The sequence below is a fragment of the Salvelinus alpinus genome, chromosome 3, assembly GCF_045679555.1.
Source record: "Salvelinus alpinus chromosome 3, SLU_Salpinus.1, whole genome shotgun sequence".
NCBI lineage: Eukaryota > Metazoa > Chordata > Actinopteri > Salmoniformes > Salmonidae > Salvelinus > Salvelinus alpinus.
The window spans coordinates 50413557-50427081 of NC_092088.1; the positions used below are offsets into that span (position 1 = coordinate 50413557).

General features: G+C 40.5%; 1 protein-coding gene across 6 annotated transcripts; it reads right to left on the reverse strand.

Moving 5' to 3' along the window:
* Positions 1-1640: 1640 nt before the first annotated feature.
* On the reverse strand, positions 1641-10552 carry LOC139570891 (glutathione S-transferase omega-1-like). Of its 6 annotated transcripts, none has more exons than XM_071393192.1 (7): positions 10469-10552; positions 10229-10284; positions 9358-9466; positions 9008-9251; positions 7269-7370; positions 2624-2730; positions 1641-2200 (listed from the first exon to the last, which is right to left on the reverse strand). In XM_071393192.1, the coding sequence occupies exons 2-7, from the start codon at positions 10254-10256 to the stop codon at positions 2050-2052; spliced, it is 741 nt and encodes a 246-aa protein (XP_071249293.1). In that variant the 5' UTR covers positions 10257-10284; positions 10469-10552; the 3' UTR covers positions 1641-2049. The 6 variants fall into 6 exon arrangements, with proteins under 6 accessions (XP_071249293.1, XP_071249296.1, XP_071249294.1 ...); XM_071393195.1 differs by having other exon boundaries at positions 9008-9230; positions 10469-10545; XM_071393193.1 differs by having other exon boundaries at positions 9008-9230; positions 10380-10519.
* Positions 10553-13525: the final 2973 nt, after the last annotated feature.

The window sequence follows — 13525 nt, forward strand, 5'->3', positions numbered from 1 at the left end:
CTGTAATTTTCATCATAGGTACACTTCAACTATGACAGACAAAATGAGAAAAAAAAATCCAGAAAATTCCATTGTAGGATTTTTAATGAATTTATTTGCAAATTATGGTGGAAAATAAGTATTTGGTCAATAACAAAAGTTTATCTCAATACTTTGTTATATACCCTTTGTTGGCAATGACAGAGGTCAAACGTTTTCTGTAAGTCTTCACAAGGTTTTCACACACTGTTGCTGGTATTTTGGCCCATGGTTGATGTCCTTGATTATCTTTTTGGCCATCCTGTGACATCGGTGCTGTAAGTGTCCTGGAGGGCGGGTAGTTTGCCCCTGATAATACGTTGGGCAGACCGCACCACCCTCTGGAGAGCTTTGCGGTTGCGGGCAGTTAAGTTGCTGTACCAGGCAGTGATACAACCCGACAGGATGCTTTCAAGTGTGCATCTGTAAAAGTTTGTGAGAGTTTTAGGTGAGAAGCCAAATTTCTTTAGTCTCCTGAGGTTTAAGAGGCTCTGTTGCGCCTTCCTCACCACACTGTCTGTGTGGGTGGTCCATTTAAGTTTGTCAGTGATGTGTACGCCAAGGAACTTGAAGCTTTCCACCTTCTCCACTGAGGTCCCGTCGATGTAGACAGGGGGGTGCACCCTCTGCTGTTTCCATATTTGATATGAATAGGTATTATTTTTGTATATTTGTATTCTAGAGGAGACCACATCATACTTTGTAGTATTAGTGTTTTTATGATCCAGTATTAAAATACTTGGCAACAGTTGCTATTTGACAAAGGGATATTCATTTTTAAGCAGTGCAACATAGTTTCAAAATACCAATTGAAGACTCCCTGTTACGTCTTGGCTGTAATTCACCAAAAGATAAGAATGTCAGCAAAGGTCTTCAGTTGACATGCCTTTAAATGGGTACATAAGATAACTTTAGTTATTCCATTCAGCATGACAACCTTAGAAATGACACACATGTACACAGAAGCTGTTAAATTGTAAGGTTGAGGTAAATGTAACTGAAGGAAACAAATCCCGTCTGTTTAGTCTTTGTATAACTAAATGGCATATTGAAATTCATGGTTTGAAATGGATGAGTGGAATACACATTCAAATATATTTATATTTGTATACAACAATATTTGTAAATTTCTTTTAAATTAAGTTGTATAGGTTTTGTATTACCAGTACCTCTCATTTTATTTCTCTTTTAGCCCTCATTTGGACTTATCTTCCAAGAGTCCTTAAACATTAAAATACAATTTATAATACGAACACATTTTAACACAATGTACTTTTATCATTGCTGCATGTTGCATTTACAGTGTTTATTCATAAATCTTGAAGGAATTCTTGGCAATTTGTATGATAGACTTAATTACTTGCGTTGTGATTTAGCTACGTGACATTACAGATTTAGCTAGTATTTATTTAGCTACTTGACAGACAAGACAGTGGCATTCGTAATGCCACAAAGCGATTATGTCATTCCACGGTAGTACTCCACCCTCTATTCACAAACCTGTCCAAGTACAGTGTAGGTTCATGTCAGGACTAGTGGTGAAAAGAAAATAATGGAGATGACTATCAAAAAAACTAGTTAACTTCCAGATTTCAGCACACCAATATAAAAAAATATCAGACTCTAGTTGTGCAGTCTTTATTACATAAAGATATTCATATAGTTTACATGTAAAAAACAGTGTGTGGACAATGCATAATCGAAATCAACCATAAGACATGATTCAAATAGTTCCATCAACAATTGTTATGATCTACCACTTGTTCCAAACTACATAATCATTCTACATTGAATTGTGTCCATTCAAAACACTGGTAATCAGACAATACATGTTCCATATGAAAAATAAACAGAAAATATAATTTTACTTTGTAGACAGAAATAACCTTTCAGAAAAGTTTTCTATGAGATGCACAACTGTATTGACATGTACATCTGATGCCCTAATTACCTTAGCAGGAATATAAAATGAGAGTCATAAAAAAAAAAATTATCAGGAAACTGGACGTCCAAGAGTAAAGTGCCACATATCTACAGGCCATAGTCATAATTGGGTTTCCCGTCTGTGTAGGTCTTGTAAAATGCCTTGTAGGTCTCAGTGGGGAACATGGTGGCTTTGACAGTTTGATCCACGGACATATGCTCTGTCCACTTCTTCAGCTCAGGGGTACCATCCAGACAGCTGGAAATTAGAGATTAGACATTTATTTGCATTTTGGAAATGAGGCCAAAGAATCTGTGTCACAAAGTGCACTTTGGTTGTGAACCAAACTAAATCTCACAAGCAAGAGGACTAATCGATCTCATAAACCCTATTAGAGATGCAATAATGTGGAGGACTTTGTTGAGGGCCAGTGGTCACAAAGCATCTCAGACTAAGCGTGCTGATCTTGGATCAATTTTGGAATTTTTTAATCATAATGAATAAGATCATGTGGACAGGGAGGACATGATCCTAAATTAGCACTCCTTCTCTGAGACGCTTTGGGAATACGTGCCTAGGTCTCAAGAGTGTTCTACAACTCCCACATAGCTATGGATTTCTAGGGTTGAGATGCCTTAAATTGAAAGAAAAAATTATATTTAATTTAGAATGGATACATACTGCTTCAACTCAAAGATCTCCAGCCTCTCAAACCACGGCCACATCATGTAATCGATCATTGTGATTGCGTTTCCACCAAAGAACTTGGACTTCTTATTGACAAGATCCTGAAAACAAAAGTTCAGAGATACATGAATAATGGCATCTTATTGTAAACTATTAAGATAATACATTGACTTAAACTTTCAAAACATTTCAATCTGGATGTAATCAAGGTAAATCCCTAAAACAGTAGTAATATGTTGTTAATGTTTATATCTAGCAGGGTTTCTGCTAGCCGGTAATAGCCGGCTTTTGGCAGTAAAAAAAAAAAATAAAGCCTATAAAACTAAATAAAATTGTCACCAGATAACCGGGAGAAGAAAAATCCCATTGCAAAAATAAGGCTTTTTAGCCTATTCATTGATGGAAATGCATTTTCCCAGTCATGGTTTCATTTGCATAATTTAGTAGAATTAAATTGGCGTGTGTGTGTATATTCTTTATGTATCTTATTTATCACACGTGCACAGCATACAGACAGATGCTGAGTGGAAAATCTGTCAGAGAGCTTTTATAAGCCCAATCATTGCACAACAATTCTAAACGCAATCATATTTTTGGCCATGATTAAAAAGAGCTGCTTTTTATTTCTCAACTGGTAATTGAAGCGTGCTTCCAATTCGCCATTCAAATGCTTAGGCAACAGTAGGCAGGCTTAAGTGCATCACACACACCACTTCGCAATGAGCTGGAGGCAGTGGGCAATTTGAAAACACTTCATTGTTTGAAACCTGAACATTTTACTACATATTAGGGCTGACCCCAATTAGTCGACTGGTCGTTAGGCTGTTGGTCGACCGAGATTGTTTTAGTCGAGCAGTAACAAATATATATTTCAGTGAACTAATTCATTGCGGAGGCCTAGACTAAAAGCCAACTTATGCTTGATCCGAAAATGTGGTTTGAGGCACCAATGTGATGCAATTGCGGAGCCTCCAGAGGCATGCAGAGGCCAAATCGAGCTTTGTAGCGCATCGCCATGCGTCTCTCAAATTGTGTAGAATGTGGAGGGCTCTGTATAGCTCTGCATTGACATGATTGTGTTTATACAGAATGTACCGCCCAAACTCACTTCCTTGACAACAGCTCTATACTGCTCCATGAAGCGCAATAAGTATGAATGCCCTGACTTCTGCTGAGGCCATATCACCGTAAATGCTGCACGGCCAATGCAGATGTCAAATTGACCATGCACCCAGATCTCCCGCCAACTTGTGCACATTCATTGTTTCATAACTTCATTGTGTGAATTGTTTGTGTTTGATTGTTAGTTTATATCAATTCACCATTACATTTACCGTTAATTCCTATAATTTGTCATCTGCAATGTTTGTTGCTTTGGTTATGGTAATTAGTTTAATGCATTCAATATTATTATTACAGTCTTCCCGTCCTGATTACTTCCTATCAGTGCTTGACTTGGACTGAAATAGGAACCGGTACTCATTTTGGGTGCTGGTACTGTTTATATTTAGGTGCAGGAGTTCCACAATACTTTTAAGCTAATATTCTATAAGAGGAACAGGAGCTCTAGCAGTAGAAAACTTGAGTTGCTGGTACTAAGCTCCGGTGAGCTCCTGCCCAAGTCAAGCACTGCTTCCTATCCCTTGTGCAAATAGCCTACAACTGTGTTTGTCCCAAGCTCACTGGCAGGGAAACTCGAGGGACCAGAATATTTTATACAATGTTGCTAGCGCAAGTGTCAGGGCTGGACCAAACTTAAGTCGATACAATGTTTCAAGTTCGTTGCTGACAGGCCATGTGTAGCCAATGTGATTTATAGGACTTTTTATTAGATTTTTTAAAATCAGGATATTTTCTACCTGCAGGCTGAAATGTTATTATTTGTTGGCTTTATGTAGGCTATTTCTACATGGTTGGCAATAGAAGTTACTTTTTAGGTTGGTATCACTTTCATTTGGATTTGAATAGAATTGACTAACCAGATGACAATGATTTTGAGATATGAAGACGTTATTATAAATTAAAATGTTTCTCACAAAAATGTACCATATTAAAACCATAACTGGCACGCAGATCAGTAGAAATTGTAAGAAATTGGCATTCAACATGAGAAAGGTTGCCGACTCCTCGTGTAGCCTATTACCGGCAACTTCAGGAGAGTAATGGCAGAATCTGCGAAAACCAGCAGGAGGAAAATAGTTGGTCAGGTTAAGTTTTTTTTCTTCTTCTGGTTATCTACATCTCTGGCGCCCTCGTGAGGCCTTTGCCTTATTTCACCGCATGCTTTGAGTACACCTCCTGGTAATCCGACTGGCCTCCCGGCTTTGTTGACTTGTTTAAAAAGGTCTTGCTCACATTTGCTATGGAAAGCGTGATCACACAGTTGTCTAGAACAGTTGGTGCCCTCATGCATGCTTCAGTATTGCTTGCCTCGAAGCGAACATAAAAGGTATTTAGCTCGTCTGGTAGGCTAGCGTCACTGGGCAGCTCGCGGTTGGGTTTCCCTTTGTAGTCCATAATAGTTTTCAAGCCCTGCCACATCCGAGCCGGCGTAGTAGGATTCAATCTTAGTCCTGTATTGACGCTTTGCCTGTTTGATGATTCGTCTGAGGGCATAGAGGGATTTCTTATTAGTGTCCAGATTAGTATCCCACTCCTAAAAGTGGTAGCTCTAGCCTTTAGCTCAATGCTGATGTTGCCTGTAATCCATGGCTTCTGGTCAGATTTGCCAAATGGAGGGCGAGGGAGAGCTTTGTTTTCATCTGTGTGTGGAGTATAAGTGTTCTAGAGTCGTTTTCCCTTTGATTGCACATGTGACATGCTAGTAGAAATGAGGTAAAACTGATTTAAGTCCCGGCCACTAGGAGGGCCGCTTCTTGATGAGAATTATCTTGTTTGCTTATGTCCTTATACAGCTCTTTGAGTGAGTTCTTAGTGCCAGCATCAGTTTGTGGTGGTGAATAGACTGCTACAAATAATATAGTTGATAACTCTTGGTAGATAGTGTGGTCTACAACTTATCATGAGGTATTCGTAGATTGTCTAGTTTGTTTTCCAATGACTGCACGTTGGCCAATAATACAGAGGTTAGTGGTGGTTTACCTACTTGTCTGCAAATTCTTACAAGGCACTCCGCCCTCCGTCCTCTTTTTCTCTGTATTTTCTTCACACAGATGACGGGTATTTGGCCCTTGTCTTGACAAAGCAATATATCCTTCGCGTCAGACTCATGATATATATATATATATATTAGTTTTTTTTCTTATCTAGCCTAGGCCTACTGGTTGTGTGAATTTGTGATCTGTTCCAGAGTCAGTTGGGCTATTTCTTTCTTGACAAGCTGACCAACAGAATAGGTAAAATGTTCAACTATCGGGGATAGTAGATTGACCTAGGTGGCGTGTCCATAAGGCTAAGCTTTCCTAAGTAAATTGAATTAAGATTGCCAAAATTATATAACCTAATTAGCATACTCCAAACTACACAGAAATAAATACAAATCATTCAAAATAGGCTACTAAAGCATGATTTGGCCACAGAGGATCATTGGCTTCCCCTAGCCTAGTTGTGGATTGTTTTAAAATCGTATTGACTACAGTCGGAAGGAAAGGCAGGTCGCAAATTAGGCAGTGTGCACACAGTAAATACCAAATAATTGTTGAGTTGCGACTGTCAGTGAAAAATAGAGAGGCCCAACCAGGCATATCGCAATATTTCAAAATTAAATCGCGGGAAAACACAGTTAGGAAAGCAAATGGCTATTGCTGTAAAGAGAAGACAATAAAAAAAAAAAAAACGTATTTTAATTATAAATTCTCAACCCAATTGAGCGAACAACAGTAGACCTATAGCAGGTGTCAAACTCATTCCAGGGAGGGCTTTGTGTCTGATGGTTTTGGGTCTTCCCTTTCAATTAAGACCTAGACAACCAGGTGAGGGGAGTTCCTTACGAATTCTTGACCTTAATTGCTCAATCAAGTACAAGGGAGGAGAAAACCCGCGGACACTCGGCCGTTGGTTGAATGCGTTTGACACATGGCCTATATAGCCTATCTTATTGGCACCAGCGGATAGTGTCAGCCATATCCCCAGTGAGTGCGCACATTCACTCCATCATTGTTGGGTCAGTGCCACTTAAGAAAAGTTTGTCTTTGGACAACAGTTCCTTCCTCCAGTTTGTCAGTGTCAGCAGAGTAGGCTACCCTGCGATTTGTTGTATTAAAAAAATATTCTGCTAATGTCTCCAGTCATATGAAGTGTAGTATAATTGCATGAAATGTGTTTTTCCCGTGCAATGAAAACGTATCTGATATAGCCTATAGCCCAGGCTATAACTCATCACATTAGGCTATTTTACATAAGTCTGCAACTACAATGATGCATGGAATTTTTACAGTGAAAATTTGCTTCCCCAAACATGAAACTCATGCACTGCCTATGTATAGGCTAGTTCTTTTGAGGTTCATTACTCATCTTGTTGGCTGAGGAAAAGCAAATGTGGACAGTTATTCTAATGTCTTCAAAGAGTGCGGTAAGGACACACGTCACGTTTCTCAAATGTCCAGTAAATTAAAATGCTGCCGATCAAATGTCCAGTGCCACATTATCATAACGGAAACCCTGGTATGTAGTGACTTACTTCATTCAATTTCACAAATTTCTCTTTCAGCTCCCCTTCCAGCACTGACATGTCTTCTCCATTGTTTTTCCCCAATGGTATCTTGTAGAAATATGGTGTTATCTGTAAAAAATATATTTAGAATAAGGTAAATGTATTTGCAATCCAAATTGTAGTGTTGGTAAAGTATCTGGGTCTATATCTAAGTTCAAAAGCAAAAGACAAAGCACAAAAAAAATAAGCTATTATTATGTAGTGAAGTTACGTAGACATACAGTGCATTCGTAAAGTATTCAGACCCTCAACTTTTCCCACATTTTGTTACGTTACAGCCTTATTCTAAAATGTATCAAAATAAATCCACAAGCTACACACACAATACCCCATAATAACAAAGCGAAAACAGGTTTTTAGAAAATTGTTTCTACAACTTGGAGTCCACCTGTGGTAAATTAAATTGATTGGACATGATTTGGAAAGGCACACCTGTCTATATAAGGTCCCACATTCAACAGCGCATGTCAGAGCAAAAACCAAGCCATGAGGTCAGAGGAATTCTACGTAGAGCTCCGAGACAGGATTGTGTCGAGGCACAGATCTGGGGAAGGGTACCAAAACATTTCTGCAGCATTGAAGGTCCACAAGAACATAGTGGCCTCCATCATTCTTAAATGGAAGAAGTTTGGAACCACCAAGACTCTTCCTAGAGCTGGCCACACTGTGCAATCGGGGGAGAAGAGCCTTGTTTAGGGAGGTGACCAAGAACCCGATGGTCACTCTGACAGCGCTCCAGAGTTCCTCTGCGGAGATGGGAGAACCTTCCAGAAGGACAACAATCTCTGCAGCACTCCACCAATCAGGCGTTTAGAGTGGCCAGACGGAAGCCACTCTTCAGTAAAAGGTACAACAGCCTTTTTAAAGTTTGCCTAAAGGCACCTAAAGGACAGACCATGAGAGACAAGATTCTCTGGTTTGATGAAACCAAGATTAAACTCATTGGCCTGAATGCCAAGTGACGCGTGTGGAGGAAACCTGGCACCATCCCTCCGGGGAAGCATGGTGGTGGCAGCATCATGCTGCAGGGACTTTTTTCAGCGGCAGGGACTGGGAGACTAGTCAGGATCGAGGGAAAGATGAACAGAGCAAAGTACAGAGAGATTCTTGATGAAAAACTGCTCCAGAGCATTCAGGACCTCAGACTGGGGCAAATGTTCACCTTCCAACAGGACAACGGCGCTAAGCACACAGCCAAGACAATGCAGGAGTGGCTTCGGGACAAGCCTCTGAACGTCCTTGAGCGGCCCAGCAAGAGCCCGGACTTGAACCCGATCGATCATCTCTGGAGAGATCTAAAAATAGCTGTGCAGTGACGCTCCCCATCCAACCTGACAGAGCTTGAGAGGATCTGCAGAGAAGAATGGGAGAAACTCCCCAAATACAGGTGTGCCAAGCTTGTAGCATCATACCCAAGAAGACTCAAGGCAGTAATCACTGCCAAAGGTTCTTCAACAAAGTACTGAGTAAAGGGTCTGAATATTTATATAAATGTGATATCAGTTTATTTAATACATTTGCAAAAATTTCCAAAAAACTGTTTTTGCTTTGTCATTATGGGGTATTGTGTGTAGATTGATGAGTAAAAAAGTGTGCTGAAATTTTATAATAAGGCTGTAATGTAACAAAATGTGGAAAAAGTCAAGGGAATACTTTCATGGTTTCCTTTACAGAGTGTAAAATATCTTATTGAGAGCTGAGCATACCTTGGAGAAATTCTCCAGCATCATTTTCTGTTGGGCCTTCTGAAAAGGATCAGCTGGGAGCAGCTTTTTGTCTGTGTAAACCTCATCCAGGTAGTCACAGGTGATTGGTGACTCGTAGATCACCTGACCACTCGAAGTCTCCAATGTCGGAACCAGGCCAAGAGGGTTCTTCTTAAGGAACCACTCAGGTTTGTCTTTCAAATTAATGTTGACAGTGTCATGCCTGAGGCAAAATGAAAAGTAACTTGATTATTATTAATATAATCTTAGTGAAATTTATAGAGGCTATTGTGTAAAATGACAGTAACACAAACTCCTTAAAAATTGTGTTGGTACTGGTAGCAACTTACTTGATCCCCTTGGCATGAAGCACTAGTCTGGTTCTGTGGGCAAAGGGGCAGAACCTCATACTGTAGAGCCTGATTTGACCTTTGGCAACCAGGCCAGGAGCAGAGCTTCCTGTTTAATAAAAGGAATTAATGTCCACTCATTAAACCCAATAAAGATCTAAGATTTTGGTTTATTGCAGATTCCTTACTTCTGCTGATAAACATTCACTGCCTGCTTGGCTATTCAGCATATAGGCCTAGCCATGGGATGTGTGTTCTACTCTTTCCCACTTGATCCTGGCTGTCATCATCAGATATGGTCATGTATTTACATGATCTTGTGAATAGAATGTTTAAAGCCCTTGCAGTGATACTGTGAACCAAGAGGCCTATAATCCAGTGACAGTATTTGTGTAGAACTAAGAGTACTAGGCTACAGGACGCACATCACGATCATGGTGACTTTGCAAAATGCCAGGACCAAATCAGGTCATACGTCAAGATATCTTGTAAAGTAAACAGCCACTCCTTAACCAGAAGTAGATGGCCTATTACAATTGTTCCCAAAGAAAAACGTTAAGTTGTCATGACTGTGCAAAATATCATTTGAACCAAGCTTCCATACCGCCTGAAATATGAAAACGTCAACTCTGTCCCCTTGAGATGGGACAAAGTTGAACATGTGCTCTTTATGACAGAATATCCTATTTTAATAAATAGTTATTTTTGACAAAAGTAACGTTACACTACCCATAAGGCACTCTATTCGTAGAATGACCAATATAATGAGTCAACGACAAGAAAGGGTAGAAAATACAGCTAACGTTAGCTCCAACGAATAGCCTAGCCATGACCAACACATGACAAATATATTTTAGAAAGTCTTTCTTACCTTTCGCAAAACATTTTTCAGAGGCCATGGCAGATGAGCAATTATTCAGTCTCTAACTGAAACAAAGGGACACATTCATGCACACTTCTTGTATACAAACATAAAATGCAAACACTCTTTGTTCACATGTTTTGTACAATTTAATACTTGCCAAGGTATTTTCTTCAGTAACGTTCTATTCTGGTATTATTTTGGTAGGTTTTCGAAGTCTGTGTAGATTTGACAAGTCGAGTAACTTACTTCCCTGTGCGTGTGGAATTTAGAACTCGTTCTTCTTCTTTTTCTTCTTCTGCTTGTTCTTCTTCTGTGAATTTTATATGGCGGTTGGCAACCAATTTTAAGGTGCATTACCGCCACCAACTGGACTGGAGTGTGGACCAGAGACAGGGAAGGTCTAAATCCTACCCAATATTCTCATCTCCCAAAGGAAACAAATACATAAATACTGTACATCCCCTGAAGATTTCCCCAGCAGTTCACTTAATATTGGCTCTTCAACCCCATTACTCAATTCTAATAACAATTTCTCCCTTTCCCTCCCATATTGCTTGCACTGAAAAAGAATGTGTTCCACTGTCTCCATCTCCTCCTGACAATGATCACACCTTCCAGTCAGATGTTTTTCCACCAATTTCAATTTGCTATTGCGACTTGTGTCCCAGTCTCAGCCTTGTGACCTCCCTGCCACCACATTTTCCTGGATCTTATACAGGGGTCTTCAATTTCCCTCCCTTTTCCACAACTCTTGCCATTTGTTTTTAACCACTTAAAAAAATATATATCAACCCCTTGGCTTCTGCTCTACTGATGGACAATTCCATCGCAGCATTAGGATGTTTAAGAGCCTGCTTGGCGATAACACCCACCTCCTCATTCCCCTCTACGTGCTACGATGAGCAGCACAGGTGAACCCAAGAGCAGACTCAGACCAGGAAACAGGGATGAATGAACCAAGATATTTATTGTAACACAGGGAGAGATGAAGTGCAGATCCAGGGAAGCTCAGATGAGTTGTAGGAAACCAGATGTGGAGGCTGAGGTTGGAGTGAGCTGGGTTGGGACAGGGTAAACAGGTCTGGAGGGGAATCCAAGGGAGTGATGGTGAGTTGAATCCAGAACAGGGTACCGAGATGTGGAACAGGAGACAGGAACCAGAGTCAGAGCGGCAAAACTGCAGTGAGAGGAGAAACAGCGTCAGGCAAGGAAACAGGCACAGCAGGATCTTAAATAATAACAAATAGCTAGACGCATGTCTGACTGAACAGCAATTACAATCTGGCAGAGTGGAAGTGGCAGGACTGAGTATTTGTAGAGGTCTTGATTATGGAACGGGTTGCAGCTGGTGAGGATACGCTCTGGCTCCAGCACACCTGTCTCCAACCACACACAAACAGAAAGGGAGGGGGAGAGAGAGAGTGTACTAGAGTGGATGCAAGTCAAGGAGACACCGGATGTCCTCTAGCGGGTGTGGCAGGAGCAGATGTGACACTACTCCCACATGAGCTGATACCCAGAGGAACATCACAAATACCCCCTTCTGTCTCACCCTATACAAGCACTGCGATACCTCTTACAATACATCCTGTCTGGTCCGAGACAAAAATGTATTTAAGATCATCAGTGCTGCACCGGAGTCAGAGCAGATGACTACCCTGTCTGGTCTCAGCTCCAATTTAGAAATCAACCAATGGTTTCAGCGCATGTAAGGGGTAGGTGTAGAAAGGAAGTTGTAGTAGCTAGTTGTTAGGGCAGGGTTTCTCAACAACTAGAAAAATATTAACGTTACAACTGTTATGAATTTGGTTGCCAGCTACAGTAAATATGAGCTACAATCTTAGATTAGAATTTTTTTTAAACAAGGGGTTGTTCGGCTGTCCCCATAGGAGAATCCTTTTTAGTTTTATGTAGAAGGTTCACGGTTCAAGGTAGAACCCTTTGGGGTTCCATGTATCCCAACCGGCCGACACATGGCGTTATTATTAATTTTACGTTGTTTGTCATAGCGCCATCTGGCGGCTGGTGGGCTAGGTTCCATGTAGAATCCTCTGTGGAAAGGGTTCTACATGGAACCAAAAAGGGTTCTTCAAAGGGTTCTTGTATGGTAACAGACGAAGAACCCTTTTAGGTTCTAGATTGCACCTTTTTTTCTAAGAGTGTATGCCAGTTTAGAAGGAGGCCTAGCCCCTTACTGATGAGGAGCCTAACCTGAGTGTTTTGTTTCTTTGGTGTGCTCAGGGTTTGACAAGCCAAATTGTTGAATTTGTTGACAAAAAAACAGCCTGCTACATCTGTGGGGATTACATAGTTTTCCTGACTATGGAGAAGAAAATTACTCATGACCAAATATGACACAATACCAACAACATTCAGATAAACCTCTCACAATAAATCTGTCTATTGTGCCATGGTTGTCTCCCAGAGCACAGAAAGGTCCTCTGACCAGGAAGTGGTCCATTTGACCTCAGAGGAGGAGGTAGAGGGTCACCCTATGGGCCAAGTATACCAAGATCTCCAGTCTGGTATGACCTTGTTTCACTTCACTCATGTTCAATATAACATGCAGCTTTATATAACTCAGAATTTTTAAAAATTAAAATAAAAACATTATTGAATTATACATGTAGTATTGTTCTTAAGAGACTGAATCTTAAAATACCAAATCTGTGAGAACAAAGGAATGATAGCAACGCATTAGGTTTATGTTATAACCGCTCATAACACTATTAACCTGAGTATGTTGTAATTGTCATGTACAATGTTCAAATGCAGTGCCACTCGTGTTGGCTGGGAGGGGTGAGGACACTCTCCCTTACCTCAGGCAGCCAGACCATGATCACCACTGGCCTGAAAGATGGCTCTCTGTTCTGTACAAGACTCAGGTAAAGCAACGGGGTCAAGTCTGAATGCAATGCAGTGTTGAACACCAGAGAGCACTGTAGTTCATGGAGATGTGAAATTTGACACCAGCTTGACTTATCAACATTGGGAGATTGTTCGATAATTATAAAACATTTCACAATGTCTACTATTACAAGGAGAACCTTTCTCTTGTTATAATGCATTGGACTACTTTTATTTTTACATTTTCTTCTACGTATTTCTCTGTGTCTCCATGAAGGCTGAAAATGACCGTTGCTGGCAAATCCCAGGAGAGTGTGATGACATCAGAGAAGCCAATTCTCAGTATGATGGCTGACTGGGACCCAGAGGCCCTGTCCCCTCCTGTGTCAGCAAACCTACACAGTGCAGAGGTACCCTAGGTTTCCATTCATATAGATGTTAGATCCTCCATCTTCA